This window comes from Podarcis vaucheri (assembly GCF_965113315.1).
Source record: "Podarcis vaucheri genome assembly, chromosome: 6".
NCBI lineage: Eukaryota > Metazoa > Chordata > Lepidosauria > Squamata > Lacertidae > Podarcis > Podarcis vaucheri.
The window spans coordinates 86,558,170-86,580,562 of NC_138764.1; the positions used below are offsets into that span (position 1 = coordinate 86,558,170).

The 22,393-nt window shown below is 44.0% G+C and overlaps 1 protein-coding gene across 1 annotated transcript in view; it reads right to left on the bottom strand.

Annotated features, from left to right (window-relative positions):
• Positions 1 to 22,393, bottom strand: part of PREX1 (phosphatidylinositol-3,4,5-trisphosphate dependent Rac exchange factor 1) — a 232,807-nt gene that overhangs the window by 23,243 nt on the left and 187,171 nt on the right. Inside the window, exons 18-26 of the mRNA XM_082225791.1 lie at positions 13,960 to 14,108; positions 13,320 to 13,405; positions 11,776 to 11,912; positions 8,729 to 8,894; positions 4,665 to 4,852; positions 3,354 to 3,515; positions 1,948 to 2,158; positions 857 to 1,133; positions 354 to 557 (exon numbers count right to left, since the gene is read on the bottom strand). Of these exons, the coding sequence (XP_082081917.1) occupies positions 354 to 557; positions 857 to 1,133; positions 1,948 to 2,158; positions 3,354 to 3,515; positions 4,665 to 4,852; positions 8,729 to 8,894; positions 11,776 to 11,912; positions 13,320 to 13,405; positions 13,960 to 14,108 (1,580 nt within the window). The remainder of the gene's footprint in view (positions 1 to 353; positions 558 to 856; positions 1,134 to 1,947; positions 2,159 to 3,353; positions 3,516 to 4,664; positions 4,853 to 8,728; positions 8,895 to 11,775; positions 11,913 to 13,319; positions 13,406 to 13,959; positions 14,109 to 22,393) is intronic.

Consider the following 22,393-nt stretch of genomic DNA (forward strand, 5'->3'; position numbering starts at 1 on the left):
TCTTTCTCTCAACTACCATCTTCACTCTGTATGCTCTTAGGATCTTGTTGCCAAGGGGCTTTCTTCTCTGTCTCTGCTCTCTTGCTCTCTATAAATTTTCTTTTATTTTACAAATATACTTCTGGGGGTTCATGCAAAAAACTTATTTTGGGGTGGTTCTTTTTTCACTTCCTGATAGGTACTCCATTACCCAAGTCTGCTACTAGATTAAACCATCAAGTAGAAGAACATGAGCATTCTTGATACCACAAGTTTTAACAGCAGTATGTGATTCATTTGATGATACATGGATGTATAATCTTCTCAGTATCCAAGTGAAATGGCTTCCGAGCAGTGCGCCTCACTGAACCCACCTGTATGAGTCTCTGTAACTCATTGTATCGTGTCCCGAATCTTCCTGGTCCTCCTCAGACACTTTGAAACAAACCTTCTTCATCCCATGCTCGACTTTGTCAATATCGCTCTCTTCTGAGACCAAGGATGTGGTGGGCATCTCCTCCATGGAGGGAGGCTCACATAATCCTGCTGCCGTGGGTTCAGTAATGGTGGACAAAAGCCTGGAGGTGTAGAATGTATCATGGTAAGAAGAAAAACAAGCCAAGGGCTCCAGGAGCCAGAAGTGTAATATCTGCTATAGATACATGGGGACACCTGTAGGCTGAAGCTCTGTGAATCTCCCCATGCTTTTAAAACCTTAATCGGAAGCTCTGCATAACCCCTGCTCTAAGGCATGCTAAAGCTAAGCCAAGTAGGGCGTTGAGAGCTATAATTCAATCATAACTTTGATTCTCTCCTCGTCCCCCCCCCTCCCGACTGAGCACAAAGATTTCTAAAGGCAAGACGTTAACCAACTCACTTATTTATCTGAAAGACGTATTGTTTCATTTCTTTAACTGCTACATCTAGTTTGTTGAAGAGCTGCAAGTAGGAGTCCTGTATTTCCCGATCTTCTTGCTTCAACAGAAAGGTGAGACCTCTCTCCTCCTGAGTAGTTCCTCCATTCTCTTGGCCATAGCAACCATCATATTGTCCATGTGGGTTGAGGTCCCCATTTTCTGACGCCAAGCATCTCCATGATGGTGCAGCCATGCTGGCTATGCAGTGCTGAGTATATGAGACTGGGTTTAAGCTTCCTGTTAAACATTTAAAAATTCTGGTTACGAAAAGCACTTGTCTTTAAAGCTTCTTTTAAGGAGCAACCTCAAATTCTTTTATATGTTATTTATTCACCTGTTTTCCAAAAGGGGGAAGATATAAGTGACAGATGGGAAGAAATAAGGAATTACGAAGAATTTCCCCGCCCCAGAAGACCCTTTGTAGACATCATAGAGAAATCCTTTAAAATTTACCTAAAGGTTAGAACTATGCTTATGAAATTTATTTACTTATCTGGAATTATCAGCAGGCCAATAGCTCTACTCAAGCCTGCCAAATTCTGTAAATACTGGGGCAAGAACAGCAACCATGAGCTAGTCCTAGACCTTTGGCCTTCCTTTCCCTGTTGCCAGTATCTCAGTTGCTCCTTGTATTATCATAAATTGCCTCAAAACAACATATTGTTTTAGCACAGACACCAGTGGAAGACCATTCTTGTTCAATTGCCTACATACAGCTGCCAAGCCTTGCAGCCATATTTGCATGGTGACGGATCTCTTGTTAAGTCTTTCAGGTTTCTTTCCCAGTCAATAAACCATCCCTTCTATACAGAAAAGGGGGGGGGGTTCGCTTAAGGCTGCTTGGCTGTCATGTGCAGCATGATAGTTAAGTTCATCCCCACCCACCCTATTCCCACTATTACGCTGTGTCCTATGACAGAGTCAGATGTTCTCATAAAAACTTCAGAGGGGACCAGGCATCATAGCAGAAGCATTCTTCTTGAATTTGGTCTTGAGCAACAGCTGGGTGTTGCTCCAATGGGTATGCAAAGCTCTTAAGAGATAGTGAGACCTTGTTCTGGATCTAGGCCGATAATAGAAGGCTTCCGTCCGATGCGAATGCTGAACGACCTAGCCACCGAGGTAGTGTTTTTGGGATACGACACTTCCATGAGGTTAATGTGGCAGTTGGTGGGGCAGAAATCCATGCTGCTCAGAGGGTGAAGTTCCGTCGTGGCTCGTTTGAAGGATGGGCTCACCCTGGTTTTCAACTCATCTGCAAACTAGGGAAAGAAAGAAAAATGTTTCAACTGTACTAGCACACTAATCCACAAACTACTTGCCCCTGGGTTTATGCACTTATAAATAAATTGAACTACCTACCACAGCTGCTCCTCTTTTTTTTCTTATTTCCATCACCACCTCCACCCACAGAAGAAGAAAAAATATCTCGGTGACCCTCTTTCCAATAATTCACAGAAAATGTATTCCCTTAATAACTACATAAATCTATGTATTGCATGCTTCAAGATGTTCACAGAATCCAGGAGAGACCAGAAATGATGTAGAAATGCTATCCATGATAGTAGGTGAATGCTTACATCCCATAATGTAAACTGGGGCTCTGACCCAAAAGACTGTGAATGAAGCTGTGGGTTCTGGATATGTGCTACTCATATTTTTTCCCCATTTTTTTAAAAAACCAGAATCCCACTAATCAGCTATTTGTTGAGGAGGGTACATAGGATCCCCTTACTCCTGCTTCCTGTCTGATCTGCAGTCATCATATCTTGGCTTTGTAAAATGAGCTGTGTGCATCCAGTCCGAGATGTCAGATTGGAAAGCCTGCTTCTGTGTGAAGAAGGCCCTTAACTGGATACGGTGCAAGTGTTTCACAATCAGACAGTGACATTAGTCTGCAATCTGAATAAAACCAGAAAGCCATCTAAAAGTTTAAAATACATAACATAATGTGCACCTACACCCAGCCAACCTCCTTAAAAGGGGTTTGAAATCTAAAGGCATAATAATAATAATAATAATAATAATAATAATAATAATAATAATAATAAATAAATAAATAAATAAATAATTTATTATTTATACCCTGCCCATCTTGCTGGGTTTCCCCAACCACTTTGGGCGGCTTCCAACAAAATATTAAAATACAATAGTCTATTTAACACTAAAAGCTTCCCTAAACAGGGCTGCCTTCAGATGTCCTCTAAAAGTCTGGTAGTTGTTTTTCTCTTTGACATTTGGTGGGAGGGTGTTCCACAGGGTGGGTGCCACTACCGAGCAGGCCCTCTGCCTGGTTCCCTGTAACTTGGTTTCTCACGGCGAAGGAACCGCCAGAAGGCCCTCAGCACTGGACCTCAGTGTCCGAGCAGAACGATGGGGGTGGAGACGCTCCTTCATAAATGGACCGAGGCCATTTATGCTCCAGTGTCATGATGTCGTTGTGTACAATGATCTCACCTCTTGATAGCTGGCAACCCTTCTGCTGATGCTCTCCAACTTTGTGTCGCAAATCTGCCGGCACTCAAATTGCGGCATGGTGACCACAGCATTGCTGAGGGACATAAGCCTTCTGCAGTTCCTCACAAAGAAGCTGTCATCTGTAGCAAAGGCCTCCAAAATCTAAAGCATTAGAAAACAATTACCTTGTTTGGTTGGAACACCAGGCCACAAACCTCTAAGCAGATGAAACATTGGAAATACATCAGCCAGGATTGCACAATTCCAAAGGCAAAAATGACAACTGGGCAGGTAGACATGCTTCCTGGCGTATTTCAAGAGAACACTTTAGAAAGGTAAATTGTAACGCAAGTGGTGACTCAAATTTTGTTCTTGGTTTTTCTGGAACCCTCATTCCACAAAAAGTGAGAGGGAAAGCCTGCTGTTTCTGTGGAAAGTAGACAGATTTCTAAGAATGCTTTGGAAGAGGTGGGGGTTGATTAACCATAATGTAGTAATGAGGTGTTGGATGACAGGTTTTTCTCTGGTGTGTGTCCCCGCCACTGTTTTAAAAAAAATCTTTGCCAGCTGCAATCTGCCTCCAGTGAGTCTCAACATCTCTGCAGCCATCTGACTAGTTTTTGAGTTTCTTTAGTTTTACAGTTACATCTTCTTTTCCATACTATATACAATAAATCTATTTGGCTTCCCACCCAGCGTTTCATGACAGTTCTTTATACATATTATTTGGCTGCACATACACTAGTTCTTCACCCAATTTTCCACACTCTCTTATCTTTTATAATGTCAACTGTTGGTCACAAAGCACCCACTAACCTGGAAGTCATATTTAAGGTCCAATAAATATCCCCCTAGGTACTCCCACTCACTCATTGTCAATTTGTTATCTTGGTTTCTCATTTCAGATGTCATACTGGCAAGCTAGGCATATTCAATTAGTTTACATATCCGTTGTTCTTTCCCTGAGATTTCTCTTAATTTCCAATTTCTTGCATATACTATCCTTGCTGCTGGTTGTTGCATAAGTTGTGGGCTTTCTTAGGCAATTCATTCGCAATTACACCTAGAAGAAATGTTTCTGGTTTCTAAGGAAAGGTAAGTTTAAAGATTTTCTTTAACTCATTGTACACCATCTCCCATTAGGTTGTCTCCCGTCATAAGAGGGTCCTTTTTCATTGCAACTGGATTTTAACAGACTTCAATATATTTTAACACATTTCTATATACATTTGTAACTCTACTGAGCTTCAGGGACAGGGAAAGGTGGATGCCTGGTTGATGCATTAAAGAATAACACCGAATGGTATAAACCTTTGCTGTGAGGCTGAAGGACCCCTTGGGCTCAATGATCTTCTCCAGGACAAAGCTCCTGATCCCAGCAGTGCTGACGTATTCATACACGACGCCATGTTCCAGGTGAACATTGTCCACCGTTAGGCTAATAAGAGGAGTGTCTTCTCTGATGATTAATGGGGAGTCAAAAGTCTGAAGGGCCAATTCTGCAAACCAAAGTTCAGTCATTAGAAGAGCACAGAGATGGAGACAAGAGCACAAGCTGTAGCATATCGTCAGGGAACTGCCATCAGCTCAGAGGCGAGAGGTGGAAAGGCAGCTGGATTACAGGGAGCCTCCAAAGATCGTGGGAAGCACCACTTCCTCAGCGGAGGAGGGAAGCCCCGCCTCTAGTGGGGAAGAGATGCAGGGCTCGGAGGATGCAAGAAAGAGCCAAGACACTGTGCATGAGCAAAGCGGGGGCAGGGGAGGCAGGTTCCCCCTTTACCCACATCCTCCCTGCGCAGTAGGTTTACGTGCAGAGAGGGGAGGCGTCAGATGGGGGTCAAGAGACTACTCTGCTTGGGAAAGTTTAAGGACCGCCCACTCTCAGATTCTGCTAGTGACTGAGCAAGACATGGAATTGAGACGTTCTGCACTGTAAATGTTTTTGCACCAATAATAAAGCCTTTGAAAAGACCAGTGGGAATCTTGCCTGTTCGCTCTCGAGCAACCATGATGGTTCCGAATTGGAGAGGAGGTGGGGTTGCGGGCCCACCCCCTCCCCACACACGTGGGGGCTGGCCCTTAGCCCCCGCGAGAAAGAGGGAATCCCCAGGCATGACTACGACCCAGCCCGCCAATCGGGGAGGCGGGGCCTAGCCTATTTAAGGCTAGGGCGCCCGGGGACCGCCCTCTTTGCTTCGTTCCAGCTGCCCGGTTTTCAGACGGGGATTTTTTCGTTTCGGACCGGGACCTTTTCGTTTGTTTGGCCTTTTTCTACAACCGTGCCTCCTGCCTTGCGCTTGCTGTCGACTGCCTACAGAGCTGAAATCACTGGGGAGGAGAGCTGAAATCACTGGCACCTTTGTGCTCAATTTGGTCGGCAGCAGTTGGCTGGCGGAGGTGCTCAGTTGCGCGTTTGGAGGGTTTTAGCCACAGCATAGAGGGAATTTTGCTGGGTTGCTTGTTCAACCATCCGGGCGAAAGGAGATCCGGAAAGCGCCACCCCAGTACATGAAGAATTTATTTTGACGTCTGAGCGTCGGGAAGAGTAAGGATCCTGAAAGTAAGGCTATTTGGCGTAGCTGCAGCGCCGAGCCTCGCGAATTGCAAGCCTCGCCCTCCAGGACCTGGCCCAGAGCCGGTAACATATGCGGGGATCGGGAGAAGTTGCGTAGATATACCTAGATGTTTGTCTAGAGGGGGGCTGCGATCTGCCTTACCCGTGATTCCCTCGAAGCCGTGAGCTTACTGTGAAGGATTGCTGTGAGGGAATTACTGTGTAATTCTCTGTGGTCTGCTTGAGCAGGAACCAGCTGGGCGGTCACATGTTGAAGCCCGGGCGCTCCTTTTTGTTAAGGGCAGTGGAAGCAGTAGGATTAGCAACCAGCACTATATCTAGCGAAGCGTGGGTGGCCATCTTTAACAAGGGCTTGTATTGTGGGCATAATTGTTATGCATAATGCATAACACATATCAAAAAAATTATCAGGATCCCTAAAGCAGCACAAAAAGCCATTATGCACAGGAGGAGTGAGAACATGCCATAATTAAAAGGCCCTCTTGGCATTTATGAACACTGCGATCTTACTGAGTTCATTAAAAATAAAAACAAAAACCACTCCATCTCATCGGTGTGTCCACAAAGGAGGACTTGACCCTTCCAACTCTACAACAAATTAGAGTCACAGGAAGAGGGTGGGTCATGAAACTACACATCTCAGGTGTCAAAGGCCACCGTAAAGGCGTGTGTATGTATATGAAGTACAACTCCCATAATCTCTGGCCTCATGAAACATGGGGTGTATGGGAGGTGGATGTTTAAAACATTTGGCAGGGACTACAATGCTATCCCTGTTATATGAACACTTATTTGAGAGCGAGTACCACTGAACTCCATTTCTGAACAGGCACGATTAGGATTACACTGTCAATCATTCAGCCAAAGCACATGCCATCACACTGCGAGTCAGCCAAGAGCACACAATGCAAATATGAATATTCAAAAGCTTTTAAAAACGTGATTATCACTGATGAACTTTAAAAGCCCTCCTCGCTTCTGCTCAGTCAACAAAACTACTTGGAATTCTGGCAGTGATGCTTCTGCCAATTATAAGCCATCAAAAGCAATTTTAAAAGTCTTGTGATGTCTTGGGAGAGGGGGTGACACTGACAGGTAGTACTAGGCACAACTGGTGGGGCTGGTTCTCAGACCTCTTAGGATCCTATTGAGCAAACACTCAGTCTCAATTTTAAAGCACGTTTTAATTTCATTCATTATTTTGCTGAAATATGGTGCTATGCAACATCCTATTAAGGTATTATTTATATTTGCATCCCACTCTTGCTTGAAGAAACTCAAGGTCTCAACGCTATACCCAGTTTTATCTTCACAATAACCCAGTGGGGAAAGTTCAGCTAAGTAAAGCATACAGTGGTGCCCCGCAAGACGAATGCCTCGCAAGACGGAAAACTCGCTAGACGAAAGAGTTTTCCGTTTTGGAGGTGCTTCGCAAAACGAATCTCCTATGGGCTTGCTTCGCAAGACGAAAATGTCTTGCGAGTTCCTGCGGGGTTTTTTTTCCTCCCCCCCCCCTTTTCTAAGCCGCTAAGCTGCTTATCAGCTGATCCGATAAGCCGATAAGCTGCTAAAAGCCGCTAAAAGCTGCTAATAGCGCTAATCCATCAATGGGCTTGCTTCACAAGACAAAAAAACCGCTAGACGAAGAGAATCACAGAACGGATTCTTTTCATCTTGCGAGGCACCACTGTACTTCCTTTCAAAGAGAAGCTACATAGGCAAAATATCAAATGGGACTCAGATGTCTTAATACTCTCATCTCTTGCCATCTTGGTCTGTCCCTGTGTTATAGCTTCAGCCAAATATAGCACTGTCAGTAAATAGAATCCCACAATCCCCTTTTCTCAATAACATTCTCATTAAGAATCCCACAGTTTAGCTAGAAGTCAGTCACATCCAATTTGGGGTAACAAGTTGAGAGAAAGACTGAGCTGGCATCCTACGTGGCACAAGGGATGCAAGTAATTCAGTAAAATATAAAATAAAAACATTGCCCAGTGTGATATATGTCAACCACAAGCAAAGGCACTGTGCAATTATGTTGGGTTTGTGGCTTGACATTGCAGCTGCCAAGTCAATTTCCCTATAACACTGCATCCAGGGGCTCAGTGATTTTCTCTAGTGCACAGCTAAAGAGGTCAATAAAAACAGATGTACTGTTTTGGAGACAAAGTTTGTATATATGAAACCAGTGTGAGAGACCACAAAGGAGGAGGTGCAGGAATGAAGTTCTGCACATAGGCTTCTCCTTGTGGCATCCTGAGTGATCTACCAGATTCCTCACCCACTGACTCACACTTGTATAGCACATAGCAGGAAACTGGCATGGTCCGGGGAAATGCCCAGTCTCCAGTCCCTGTAATAGGCAAGGGTTGAATGGCAACCCTTGAAGACTGTCTGCTGAAGACAAGAAAAGAACCCCTGTTCCAAATTAAACATCCACAGTATACATCCAGGTATACATTCAGGAATGTATACACAGTATACATTCAGGTATAAATTATTGTCTCTGTCACCTTGCCTAGAAGAAAGGCACATCTAGCTCCCATTCTACTGAAATATAAAACTGCATTATAATGAACCAGGTCATTAGTCTATCTAGCCCAGTACTTCAGATGGCAGTGGCTTTTCAAGGTCTCAGGAAAGTCTTTTATAGACCTACTATTTGAGATCATTTCTAAGAAGGGGGGCCAGGAGGACTTTTGCATCACCAAGTTATCCCTCCCCACCCCCAACCTATCAGAGGACAGCCACGGATCACTTCCTAGATCATTTCCCTCATTGGCAGGGAATGTCTTACCTTCGTCTTGCTGGCTGTCATTAAGGGGATTATTTTCCTCGATTGTAAAGAGATCTCCTTTACAAGATTCAGAATGACTTCCGTTCAGGTATGAGTTGGAAGCTGACTGCTGAGCTCTGTCCTCTTCGGCGTCTTCATGCGTTCGGTACACCCATTGATAAAAACCCTTCCAAAGAAAGCAAGGATGTCAGAGAGACATTCTCCCAAGTTTCACTGCACATTGGCTTTTGGATGGATTGACAGGTATCAGCAACCTGGTCTGCTCCAGATGTTCTGGACGAGCATGGCCAATAATGAGATGAGTATGGCCAATGATGGATGGCCAATGGGGGTGATGATGAACATCAGGCAAAGGAGAAGAATGATAAACAGGACCAGGAAATGTGAGAAAATCTCATTTAAAATATCTGAAATCCATATAGTTAGAGAGAACATCTGAACAGAGCAACCACAACCCCACCAACATAGAGCCAGAATTACTCAAGATCAAACATCCGGTGGAAAAGGAACAGTCTTCACAGCTCTGTGAAAGGCTTACAATATGGGGACCACATGAACCTCCACGGGGAGGGAGTTCCACAAGCTGGGTGGTACTGCTGATAAGGCCTGGTCCCACATGACTACCAACCATGCCTCATACTGAAGCAGGATGTGAAGCAAAGCCTCAGATCTTAATAACTGAGCAGATTCATATGGGAAAAGGAAGCCCTTAAGATACTCTGGGCCAAAACTGTGTAGAGATTCTAACATGACCTCTCTGTTAGCTCCCTGTTAAGGGAGAGGCAGTAGTCACAGTTTATTAGCGCCAACAGTTTGCAGCAAAAAAGGAGGCCTGGAAAGGGTTAAATCCCCACTCCCAACATTCCACAGTCCAGATCCACCTCACCTTCCCTCTGCAACTATTTAAATGCCCCTCCTTCCACCCATGGCTGCTATTCAAATAACAAGTCTGGCTCATTAAGTGCATAGAGGTGCTTAATGCATTGTCTGGTTTGACCCTGACAGTGCCATGATATCCCTTTTTAATACAGTGGATGGAGAGAGACCCTTGTGATGGAGGAGAATAGCTGTTTTGCTGACTCCTCCCTCTTCTGTGAACTCCTTTTACTGTTATAAAGTAAAAGCTCCCACTCTATTTATAATGTAAACATATTTGGCGTGGGGGGGGAGTGGTTCTTAAAATACATTTTGGCAACCTGAAAATTATCTCTCTGTTCTTCAGTCCTTCTTCCAGCCACTTCTTGCATTGTGCAATCACAACATGCAATACTCACCGTCGTGCTTCAGATGTAACAGATTAAGCATGTACTACGTTATATTTAAAACAGCTGCACATGTCCATTTCATTTCATTGTGGACGCAAGGTGGAACAGATGTGTGTAGCTGCTTCCAGCATGACGCTGCACACTGATTTTGTTTAAAGCAGCAGCAGCATTGAGAAGGTACTACTGAAGGCTGGGATACATTTATTTTCTTTCTTTCTAATACAGTGGTACCTCGGGTTAAGTACTTAATTCGTTCTGGAGGTCTGTTTTTAACATGAAACTGTTCTTAACCTGAAGCACCACTTTAGCTAATAGGGCCTCCTGCTGCCGCCATGCCACCGTCATGCGATTTCTGTTCCCATCCTGAAGCAAAGTTCTTAACCCGAGGTACTATTTCTGGGTTAGCGGAGTCTGTAACCTGAAGCATCTGTAACCTGAAGCGTATGTAACCTGAGGTACTACTGTATAGTGTTTTAACCTGGTCGTCTTTACAGTAATTCTGTGGGACTATGACTTTACAGATGAGGAACTGAAGCAGAGAACTAGAGTGGTCCTGCAAAGCTGTGCCCGAGTAGGGATCGGGACCTGTCTTCCAGATCAGAGTCCACCAGAGTGTGACAAGTAAAGAGGCATTGCATTATCCCCCATCACTCCAAAGAATTTTCCCTCTACACATCAGTTCCAGTCTTCTGTCCGCGGACTGCTTTTTCTTCATCCTGTGGTCCTGATGAAAACTGCCTCCCTCCAATGCTTCTGTTTGCGGTTTGATATGGGCAATAGCAGTTGGGGGGGATGTATTTCATTTTGACTGTAGCATGGAAAAATAGGGGTTAAACCCCCACCAAACACAAAACAAATGCCCCATCCCATGCCACAGTCCCAGTCTTGAACATTTCCCCCTGTAGCTTCTCTTCAAATAACAAAAGTCAGCGGCATTAAATGCATACAGTATTTCAGATATCATCTATTTTGGTCCTCAGTGAATAGAGATAGGCTTGAGAGGATTGTGCAGAAAAGCCCCAAAATGACATTTTTAGTTGGGATTCCCCAAGGGAAACACTGGCCTATTGGATAAATTTAGTCTAACCAGTTAGAGCCACAGCACAGTTTTTGGTTTAAGTGGGATGGGAGTGGAGTCAATTACTAAGAAATATAAAGTGCACTGAATTCCGTGAGAAGAATGTTAGCATCTAGAGGAGAGAGCTCTGCTTTTAAAACTAGGATACAACAAAAGTCAAGAGATTTTATAAGGTGGAGTGTTCAGGTCTCAGAACCAAATCTAATTTAGTACTTGGGGTTGTCCCTGCTAACTAAACAGAAGCAGCTTTTTGCCACCTGAACAGGAATATTTGAGTTACAGATAGGTAGCCGTGTTGGTCTGCCATAGTCAAAATAAAAAAAATTCTTCCTGTAGCACCTTAAAGACCAACTAAGTTAGTTCTTGGTATGAGCTTTCGTTCTTGGTATGAGCTTTCGGGTATCTGAAGAAGTGTGCATGCACACGAAAGCTCATACCAAGAACTAACTTAGTTGGTCTTTAAGGTGCTACAGGAAGAAATTTTTTTATTTTGAGGAATATTTGAGGCTAAGATAAATATGCAAAGTTCTGCTTTCATGTGAATTCTAAGCACCCTCCCTCATTGATGAGGGGATGTAAGTTCAAAGCACACTTACTCAGCAGAACAGTTGCACAACAGCACGATACAGTGTTTTCTTACCTTCTAGAAGTATTATAAGAAAACAACTGCCTCCCTAACCAGTTTCTCACGCCCATGCACTCACCAGATATTCCTGCTGCCTGTTCCTGTATGCCGCAAAGTGCTCCAGAACCTCAGTGCAATTTTCATTCATCACGTTATTCCCGCTCACTTTCAAGACACACTGCCCTGGGTGAAGGCCCACAGCGCTTGCTTCTGATCCTTAAGAGAGGTGGACAGGAGAGGGGGTTTAGAAAGCACGGCTACAGAGTAAGCAATAAATAAACAAGCTATTTCTGGTCAAGTGAGTGGCGGATATGACAGATTTTCTGAAGCAACCCTAGATGGGCCATTGGCTCTTCTTAGGTTCTTCTAGTGTAAGCTGTATTATGCAGAGTCAGACCTCTCCAGAGTTTCAGGCAAGGAACATTTCCACCCCTAACAAAATATGTCATGGATTGGACCTGGGACTCTCTTTTCTACCCCTGAGCTACAGACCTTTCCCCCAAAAGGGAGGGAGAAAGGTTACAAATGATCCTACAATCTGTTTAGAAGGCTAATCCTATACTCATTTATCTGAAACTCAATGGGACTTCATTCTGAGTGACCATGCATCATCGGATTGCACACTGAACTACTTTTCGTTTTAGATTGTCTACATTCAATAAGTTTATATCTTGCCTTTCCTACTGATAGTACTTTACACATCATAAGACTGGTGGGAGCGGCAAGCTGGAACCAAATCTAGACCTTCCAATGTTAGCGGCTTTTTCTGGAATAAGGAGCCTGAAGCGGAGCAATGAAAAGGCCCTGCTCTGTTATCCAGACATAGCAGACCAGGCTTCCAGTATTTATTCCAGGCATACTAATAAAGAGGCAGCATATTGCCTGCTAATAGTAGGGATCGATGCTGCAGAGATTGCAGAATAGAAGGGATTGACCTCTAGGTGCCTCTTTGCCTGACAAGGCCAGCTCCAGATCTGATGAAGCCCTCAGCCAGGTTGACATCAGTGGCCCTCTACCCACCCATGAGCTTACCCAGCAAATGGGGCTTGCATTCTGTACCTTTTAAATATGGTGCCAATACAAGCCCTGGTAGGATTTTGTTCCACTCAGGAGCTCCCAAGTAGAGCTGATCCCTGCCTAAAATGTGACTTGCAGTTGGTGCTGGATTTGGTGTTGAATGCAAGGTCCAATTTTCGGCAAGAACCTTTGCAGCTTGAATTCAAGCCACAGCTGCACAGCTGACTCTTCCTTTGCAACTCTGGATTAAACTAAAGCCAAGGCCACAAATAAAGAAAAAAAGCATCGGAAGCAAACCTACAGTTCACTCCCAGTTCTTCCTTTGAAGTGACTGACAGGTGGACAGCCCCACCCACCCATCACATGGCCCATCAGGCCCAGTTCCCCACCTCTGATGTGAAGTGTTGAATTTAGCACAATCCACTACATAGCATTTGTTTTAATGTACCTTGTTAACATTTTTAAAAGGCAATTAGTGTTATAATTCAGACACAGGGCATGAGTCATCCTATAGGTTACTCCTGTTTTCCAAGATACAGCTCAGCTACCTGTATACAGCTCCCCTATTCTGTGTTCAGAGCTCATTTCACATCCCCCCTTTCTCACCTCTCCCCACAGCATGAACATATGGTGGTGCTGCTCCTCGAATCTGGAAGCACAGCTTTTCACTGCAATCTGGGATTTTGATAATCCTGTCAAAAATAAAAGGGATGTGGGTGACAACAGTCCTGCTTAGTTACATCACTGGTATTCTGTGCACATGTGGTTATTCTTCATCATTTATTAAGTAATGTCTTGGGCTTGTATTCTAAGGGGAATTCTGTGACTATAGGCAAACAAACACAGCTCAGCAGTCAGATGGGGGGGGGGGGGAATCATAAGATCACATGAGAATAAAATGGAATCCAGCAGCTCTAAAAGCTCTTTCACCCAGAAGCAGGGATGTCACGCTGGGGAGTTTTTCATGACTACTAAATTCGTGCTATCCTTAATTCAGTATCATTTGTATGCTAAAGTTATTAGCTCTGATGCATGAGGCATACAATGAACATTAACTATATAAAAAAGGTATGAATTATAATTTTATAATACATGGTTTAATGTGTACGTTTGCTCTCAAGACTGCACTAGAATGTAGAATTGTAAAATGTTTACATTGCCTTCATTATGATAGACATTAACATATATAATATTAACTGCTCAGAATCAGCTTCCAAGAGCAACCTGGATTTTTCTGGCGACTTACTCTTTTGCCTTGATTGCCACAAGAAGCCGAAGAGGTCTCCGGGAGCAGAAAGACTGGTTCAAGATGGTCTCCACCTCTTGAAATGGGCGCAGGAACACCAAATCCTCATTCATGGAATAAATCTTCCGCCCAACCTGCAATCCAGCCATCTGAAATGACACACGGAAGTTATAAACCACTCCACGCTTATCATTCTATGCTTTATCATTTGAGTAGCATGTGGCAGACGGTATGTGAGATAATAGATTTACAGCTGAATTCTGGGCAGCCCAGGATTTCCTTGGAAGCTTACCAAGTTTTCCTACAGGAGAATGTCAGGTGTTTCATTCTGGGTGTGTTCTAGATCACACAAGGTCAACTGCAGAAGAGTAAGGTTGGCTTTTTATTTACCTCTGGTCCCCCAGATGTCACTGAGCTACAGTTCCCATGAACCCTAACCCATAAAAATATGATTTTATTAAGTTAGGTGCTGCCTATAAATGTATACCAGAACCTTTTTTTTATCAATCAGGATTACTGAATGTTCTTTCAAAGGGTGAGAGAAAACCTAAACAAATGATCTACAGTGGTTTCTGTATTTCCTCTGCTTTTGCTACTCTTTATAAGTGAGCACAGTTATCTGGATAATGAGACGCTGGCTTTGTGCAAGAGCTATCTATCGATTGGACAAGGGCCAAAATGCTTTTGGATACAGCTCAGCGAATTATCAGACATCTGCTTGTCAATTGTTCCTTCAAAGCATGGCAGTAAACATGCCTCCCAATGGAAGAATGCTTTTGTTGTTGCTCTGTGCTGATATGTTGTGGTTGTATCAATCACAAATCAGTTCCATAATTAAAACATGCAGAGATGAAGCATTGCAATAAACACAGAATTATTCTACCATATGCAGCGAGAGTAGGGAACCTTGTTCAGCCCACGTGGCAAAGGGGTGTGGAGCCAGGGGCAGAAGTGGGTGAAGTAACAGGTGTAACTCTTGCCAAAGTTAGAGGTTTCTACCCACTTGCACTTATATATTGATCTGGTCAATCAAGAGGCAAGAGCACTTGAGGATGGAGGATTGGGAAGGGTGGCCAGACAGAGACGTCTATAGAGGGCCACATTTGGCTCCCAGGTCTGAGGTTCCCCACCATGGATGTAGATAGATTTCAAATAGAATTAAAGAAATCTACAGCAGAGGTCACCAACATGGTGCCCATGGGCACACATTTTCCCACCATGGCCTTGATGCCCACAGGGTCCCCTCCCCCATTTCCCATACTGAAATTAGACATTAAACAGGCATTCTGTTGTGGGCAATAGAATAAGTTGTGCTGCAGTTTGTCTGGTTTGTGAGTGTGATCATGGTCCTAAAAATGATTGGCAGCCCTTGATCCATGGACAAATGAAAAATAAGCATTTTGCAATTCAGAAAATGCGCACAATTAGATTGTCTCTTTTTGTTATCATTGAAAACGGGACTATTTCTAGGCTTGAAATTTTGTGGGGGTAATGTCTCTTGAAATGAGAAAAACAGAATAAGATTAACAAGTTGACAGTCAGGAATTCAATGTCCTATATACTGTAGCTCCATAAGTAGCAGACTGCTTCAGGCAAAATTTACAAAACAGGCAAAATTTCCTGATTTGCATCATATGTCTGAATTTAGGTTTTCTTGATTGAGAGCTTTGATTAAAAAATCTTTTTCGGTATAGAATAAAATCACAGTCAACTTGTGGAAGTGACTGATTAGTTTGGGTTAAAGGGATATATTAGCAGCAAGGGGCCAATTCTTACATATCCCCTATTTTCCAAAGGAAGAATCAGGACGCAACATTCCTACATTGCAGGGGATGGATTGGATGACCCTTGGGGTCCCTTCCAACATTACAATTCCATGATTCTATGACATGAGCTGCAGGGTCCAGTTGTGAGTGAGAGATGCAGGAACATTGAGCCCTATGCCTCTATGCCCATCACTTTATGTGTGGTGCATATGAATACAGATGTGCAAACATTTTCATGTGCTGTTTTAACAGCAAGCATTAGATATATATACAGCATGGCCTATGGAACAAGTAGAATACTTAAAAGGCTCAGTTGTGAATTGCAGTCACTCACATTCTTGAATTTCTATATGGGCCGCAGAAACCTAGGGATAATAATACCTATGTTACTGGTTTGCTGTAAAAACTACTAAGTGCTACATAAATGCTGTTATTATCTTCTCTGGCACCTGAAGCATGGTCCAGAACAGTTCCAATTCAGATCCATGTAAGAGAACTTCATTTACCCATTGTGTCTGCCTGTCCAACACAATAACCTAGCACATTAAGAAAAAGGATTGCTTTGGTTAAGCTCTTTGTGGGCTTCCAGATAACCACGAGGCCTGCCAAAGTCCCAGTTTTTAGATTAATCACTTGCATCTGCAGAACCTGCCTGTTGTTGACTTTGGTTATGCAGATGGGAGCAGGCTAGTGTTGCTAAGCAACGGCAGCACAGGGAGACAATACTGCATCTCTGGGTCTTCTTTCTCAAAACCTTTGGGAGGCAGAATGGGGGGAGATGGGATGCTTAATGCACCCCGATAAAGGAGCTGATCGCCGAAGAATTGATGCTTTTGAATTATGGTGCTGGAGGAGACTCTTGAGAGTCCTATGGGCTGCAAGAAGATCAAACCTCTCCATTCTGGAGGAAATCAGCCCTGGGTGCTCACTGGAAGGACAGATTGTGAAGCTGAGGCTCCAATACTTTGAGAAGAGAAGACTCCCTGGAAAAGACCCTGATGTTGGGAAAGATTGAGGGCACAAGGAGAAGGGACGACAGAGGACGAGATGGTTGCACAGTGTTTTCAAAGCAACCAACATGAGTTTGACCAAACTGCGGGAGGCAGTGGAAGACAGGAGTGCCTGGCGTGCTCTGGTCCATGGGGTCACGAAGAGTCGGACATGACTAAACAACAACAACAAAAGGAGCTGCACACACAGGTGAATACCCAGACTTCACATGCTGCTGCAGTAGCAAGAAGAAGGTCCCAAGTCTACTGAGAAATCCTGACAGGTGAACCTGTCACCATGATGTCACTCAGCAATGGACCAGCACATATGGAATCATCAGTCTGCAATAGATGCCTAGGAGGAAAGGCTGCAGGTGGATAATTAGCTGGGGGGAATGTCTTGTGCAGGGTTAATTAAGGGGCACAAAGGGGCCCACTACCAGGACAGGGCTGATAAATGGGTCAGTGCTACATGCCAGGAACTGGTGGCAAAATCCACCTCCAGGGAGGTAAGAGCTGCTCAATTCATTATGTGTCATAGCCAATGTAGACCTGTCACTGGTGCTGCGGATAATCCAATCCAACCAGCACCTTATTACTACTCATTTCCCAAATTGTGCACACGAAGAATAAGTAAGAGTGCCCAGCACTCCCTCGGACAAACTGATAATAGTGCACAGTGCGCTAGGCTATCTCACCTCAGGACAATTGTATTAAGGGGTCGTAGACACACAGTGGCTTTCACCAGTCAATAGCCAAATGTGGTGGTCTTATCCAGCTCAGCTGCACTGAGGGACCATCCTCAGGGTCTGCCCGACATTATTTAGCTCTACCTGAGGTGGAGCAGCAAATGCTGCCCACCAGCGCCGCAAACTCAGACAATATTCCTAGTACTACTGATTAAGCACAGAATTGGCTTTAAAGAAGAATTTTGTTCCAGATCGGTAGGTAGACCAAACATAATCTACACTACTGCTCACCTGCTTCTTCTTGCCAAAGGACTCAACTCAACATATGAGTTCCTCAAACCCAAAGAACCGAGACAGGACCATATACCATGCTAGAAGGCATGGTATATCCCAGAAATAGGCAAACTCGGCCCTCCAGGTGTTTAGGGACTACAACTTCCATCATCCCTAGCTAACAGGACAAGTGGTCAGGGATGATAGGTGTTGTAGTACCAAAACATCTGGAGTTTGCCTATCCTATGGATTTATACATGCTTTCTCTCCTCCTCCTCCTCCTCCTCTTTTTTGGCTGTATTTACCCACTAAGATTTACTTGTGTATCCTGATCACTTCATATTCCTCACCATCTGCTGCCCTAGACAGCTGCCTCTCTTTGCCTAATGTTAGGGCTGGTCATGAAGTAGGTGGTTGGTCAGACCAAACACCTCAACTTAAAGGAGTGAAAAAAGCACAGAAACAGGAAGTTTGTGGCAGAGGAGAAGTCATTCCATCAGATTAGAAGCTTTTAGTTGCCAATGGATCAAGAGGTCAAAGAATCTGGGAATTCTACGGTACAAATATGTGAATTATTCCAGATTCAGAAGGGAAACGGGTAGATGTTACCCAGAACTAACTTAACGAAGCTGAACATATATTAAATCATAGTAGACCTTTAACAGTGGCCAGATGTTTTTTCAGGAAAACAGTATTTGTATAAAAGCCGATTTGTTCCTAAGAAATTTAGAACTGAAGATGAGAACAAAGAGTTGGCTGATATCAATCTGAGCGCCACTTCCAATGTCACATTTTTGCTCCATGAAGAAGTACATTTGGAATAACACAAAACAGAATGTCACGAGTGTAAAATCTGAATGGATTTCATTCAAAAAGTCTGTAAACGCTTTTTGCAATCAACTTCTGAGATGTTTCCTGAAAAGCCCTCATCATTGTGAAATAACATTTTACATATTCACTCTTCCATTGCTTAAAAATATTATGGAAGAATATTCCTGGCACGATTAGGAAGAATCAGAGTGACATAGCAAACGGTAAAGAGATCCTTTGAATGTGTGTTTAATTTGTTTGCCAAGGGATTGCAGAAAAACGGCAGAATGTGGTACTAGGTAAAGAATGGCAGCTTTCATTTAAAAGCAATAAAATAATTTCTAGTTCTTGAGGCTGTAAAGACATGCTTGAAAATGTGCAGCAATGCCTGATGAACTTTCAAAAGCCAGAATAATACTGAATAAAATATCCTTGGTCAAAACTGGGGCTCCAGTGCCTGCCCATCCATCCCCTTTGCCAACAAAACCAGAATTATGAAGAATAAAGGGAAGGGGGAACCATTTCAAAGAAAGTAAGATAAATGCTAAGTGATTCGGATTTGCACAGTTGGGATAATTTGCACAGGTCACAGAACTTCTTATGGCACAGCATACAGATTGCCTGGGTGCTGAGTTTTAGTTTAGGGCGGACTACCCTATCTATTGGGATGCGGGTGGCGCTGTGGGTAAAACCTCAGCACCTAGGACTTGCCGATCGCATGGTCGGCGGTTCGAATCCCCGCGGTGGGGTGCGCTCCCGTCGTTCGGTCCCAGCGCCTGCCAACCTAGCAGTTCGAAAGAACCCCCGGGTGCAAGTAGATAAATAGGGACCGCTTACCAGCGGGAAGGTAAACGGCGTTCCGTGTGCTGCGCTGGCTCGCCAGATGCAGCTTGTCACGCTGGCCACGTGACCCGGAAGTGTCTGCGGACAGCGCTGGCTCCCGGCCTATAGAGTGAGATGAGCGCACAACCCTAGAGTCTGGCAAGACTGGCCCGTACGGGCAGGGGTACCTTTACCTTTACCCTATCTATTAGGATGCGGGTGGCGCTGTGGTCTAAACCACAGAGCCTAGGGCTTGCTGATCAGAAGGTCAGCGGTTTGAATCCCCGCGACAGGGTGAGCTCCCATTGCTCAGTCCCAGCTCCTGCTAACCTAGCAGTTCAAAAGGACGTCAAAGTGCAAGTAGATAAATAGGTACCACTTCGATGGGAAGTTAAACAGCATTTCAGTGCGCTGCTCTGGTTTCACCAGAAGCGGCTTAGTCATGCTGGCCACATGACCCGGAAGCTGTACACCGGCTCCCTCGGCCAGTGAAGAAAGATGAGCGCCGCAACCCCAGAGTCGTTCGTGACTGGACCTAACAGTCAGGGGTCCCCCCCTTTACCCTATCTATAATTAGTCCACACACGAAACCTTATCTCTGTTCCATCGCGTATATTGTGATTAAAGCGAGAGTGGCTGACTCCCAATTCGGAGACCCCAGCTGGTCTGCCAAGCAAGTTTTCCTGGCCTCTCAAGACCCCATTGACTTTGGCCGCAGCGGCAAAACCCCCACAAAAATTAAGCAGGCATAGCACTTTTATTATTTGATGAGTGGAGAGGGGACCATAACCACCCTCCTCAGCTGATCTGGATGGTGCCTGTACATGCACACCCTTTGCGTATTCCATGCATGTTGGTGTGAGAGAGCATGGGATGTCTTTGGCCACACCAACTGCTGGCAGGTGACCCCTGGAGGGTTGGCCAGTGGTGAATGTGGCCTGCAGACCAGAGAAGGCTAGCCACTCCAGCATTAAAGGGGAATTATTCAATCGGCTCATAATGCTTTCCTTGTTTACTATTACAATGGTACCTCGGGTTACATACGCTTCAGGTTACATACACTTCAGGTTACAGACTCCACTAACCCAAAAATAGTGCTTCAGGTTAAGGACTTTGCTTCAGGATGAGAACAGAAATCGCGCGGCAGCGGGAGGCCCCATTAGCTAAAGTGGTGCTTCAGGTTAAGAACTCTTTCAGGTTAAAAATGGACCTCCGGAACGAATTAAGTACTTAACCCGAGGTACCACTGTATATTCTAATGGATTATTGGATATTGCTTTATTTTGTTTATGTGGTTTATTTTAAAGTTATGCTTTTAGCTTCACTTTTTTGTATTGGATCAGATTTTTATCAGGTGTGTGATCTTTGCTGTCTGTTTTGTTGTGTCTTCAGCCTGTAAACCAGGCATAGGCAAACTCGGCCCTCCACATGTTTTGGGACTACAACTCCCATGATCCCTAGCTAACAGGGCAAGTGGTCAGGGATGATGGGAATTGTAGTCCCAAAACATCTGGAAGGCCAAGTTTGCCTATGCCTGCTGTAAACCATCGTCGTGTATAGTAATATAGGGAGGTGGTATACAAATTAAAAGTGAAATGAAATGAAATCTAAAAGCTCAGCAATAAGAATGTGGGTGCTACCACATTCAGACTATTACTATTGGTTCATCTAGCTCAGTACTGACTATAAAGACTGCCGGGGGGGGGGAGCCAAAAATGTATTTCTATTGGGCACCCTGTTCTCCCCACCCCTCCCTTCCCTGGAGAGCATCAGGCCACCAGAGGGTTTTCCAAATGGTCTGCAGCTGCTGCGCTGGCCTGGAACCATATGCCGGATAGCTTTGTAGTATCAAAAAGCAATTAAAGAGCCAAAGAATGCAATAAAAGGCATTACTGCTAGGTTTCAAATCTTCACGAATTGAGCCGACGGCTCTCCTGTTCACCAGGATTTGGACTGGGTTCATATTTAAAGCAGTATCTTAAGGCCAAATGGGAAAGAAGGGCAAATGGTCAAAGCAAGTTTTTCTTCAAAGGTCAAGACAAAGATTCCTTTGCAAATTGTGTGCTTCTATAGTCTCAAAACACAGAGAGATTTCCCTCCCCACCCCAACACTGAAATATTCTATGGGCAGCTTTCCAAGGAAATGACGAAGGGATTATCTGTTAGGCAGTGGCTTACCAAGAGGCTTGTATTCTGCTAAATCACAGCCTAGTGTAACATTTAAATGTAGTCAGTACTGGTAATTACAAAAATAAAAATAAAATAAATAAATTCTGTAGTGTGCATTTGAAACCATAGAGCTAGTATTTGCAAATGGCTCCAGTGTTCCACTTTTGCTTAATTTGCCTATTTCTCCCCTCTCTTGTGATCTCTAGCACACCTATGATTCTGAACCTGTATATACTGTACATATATACTGCATATACTGTAATATTTATGTCCCAAAATATTCAGAATCTGCCAAGCCTCGGATACTGAGTTTCAAACAAGGAATGCAAATTTAGCAACTTTCTGCAAAACAGGAACATTTGCCAAAAAGAAAGAGTGCTGCATGCATGCAGAATTAGAAATATCTTTGAATTGTTCCTGAGCATATATGCAACCATCACAATTTACACTGTGTGACTATCTCCAATATATAATGCACTTTGTAGACTTGTATATCTGCCCAATGAATGGTGACTTTTGCAAACAGTGAACACCTACCAGCAAAATTACAAGAGTGGGTTTACGAAATTTGTCCTCTAAATGTGTTCACGTAATAGGGGAACAATTGGTGGCTTATGTACATTTTTTCCCTTAATACATCAGACCAATGCACTATGTGGGTGGCAAATGCTGGTCTTGAGTTAAGGAGCCATATATTGTCTGGATCAATCTGCCCAACTTTTATGAATCCACTCTTGACAGTAAGGTAACTACACATCCTTTATTGTGAACATCCTGGGAAACTATAGATTGATAGCATGGCTGGCTTTGAAGGTTTTAGCTCTCCTCTTCCCATTTATTTCCATAATCCAGACCACCGTGCTTTGGCAATGTGCACATAGTCCTCCTGCTCAGTGACTGTGGTGGCAGTGTTTAA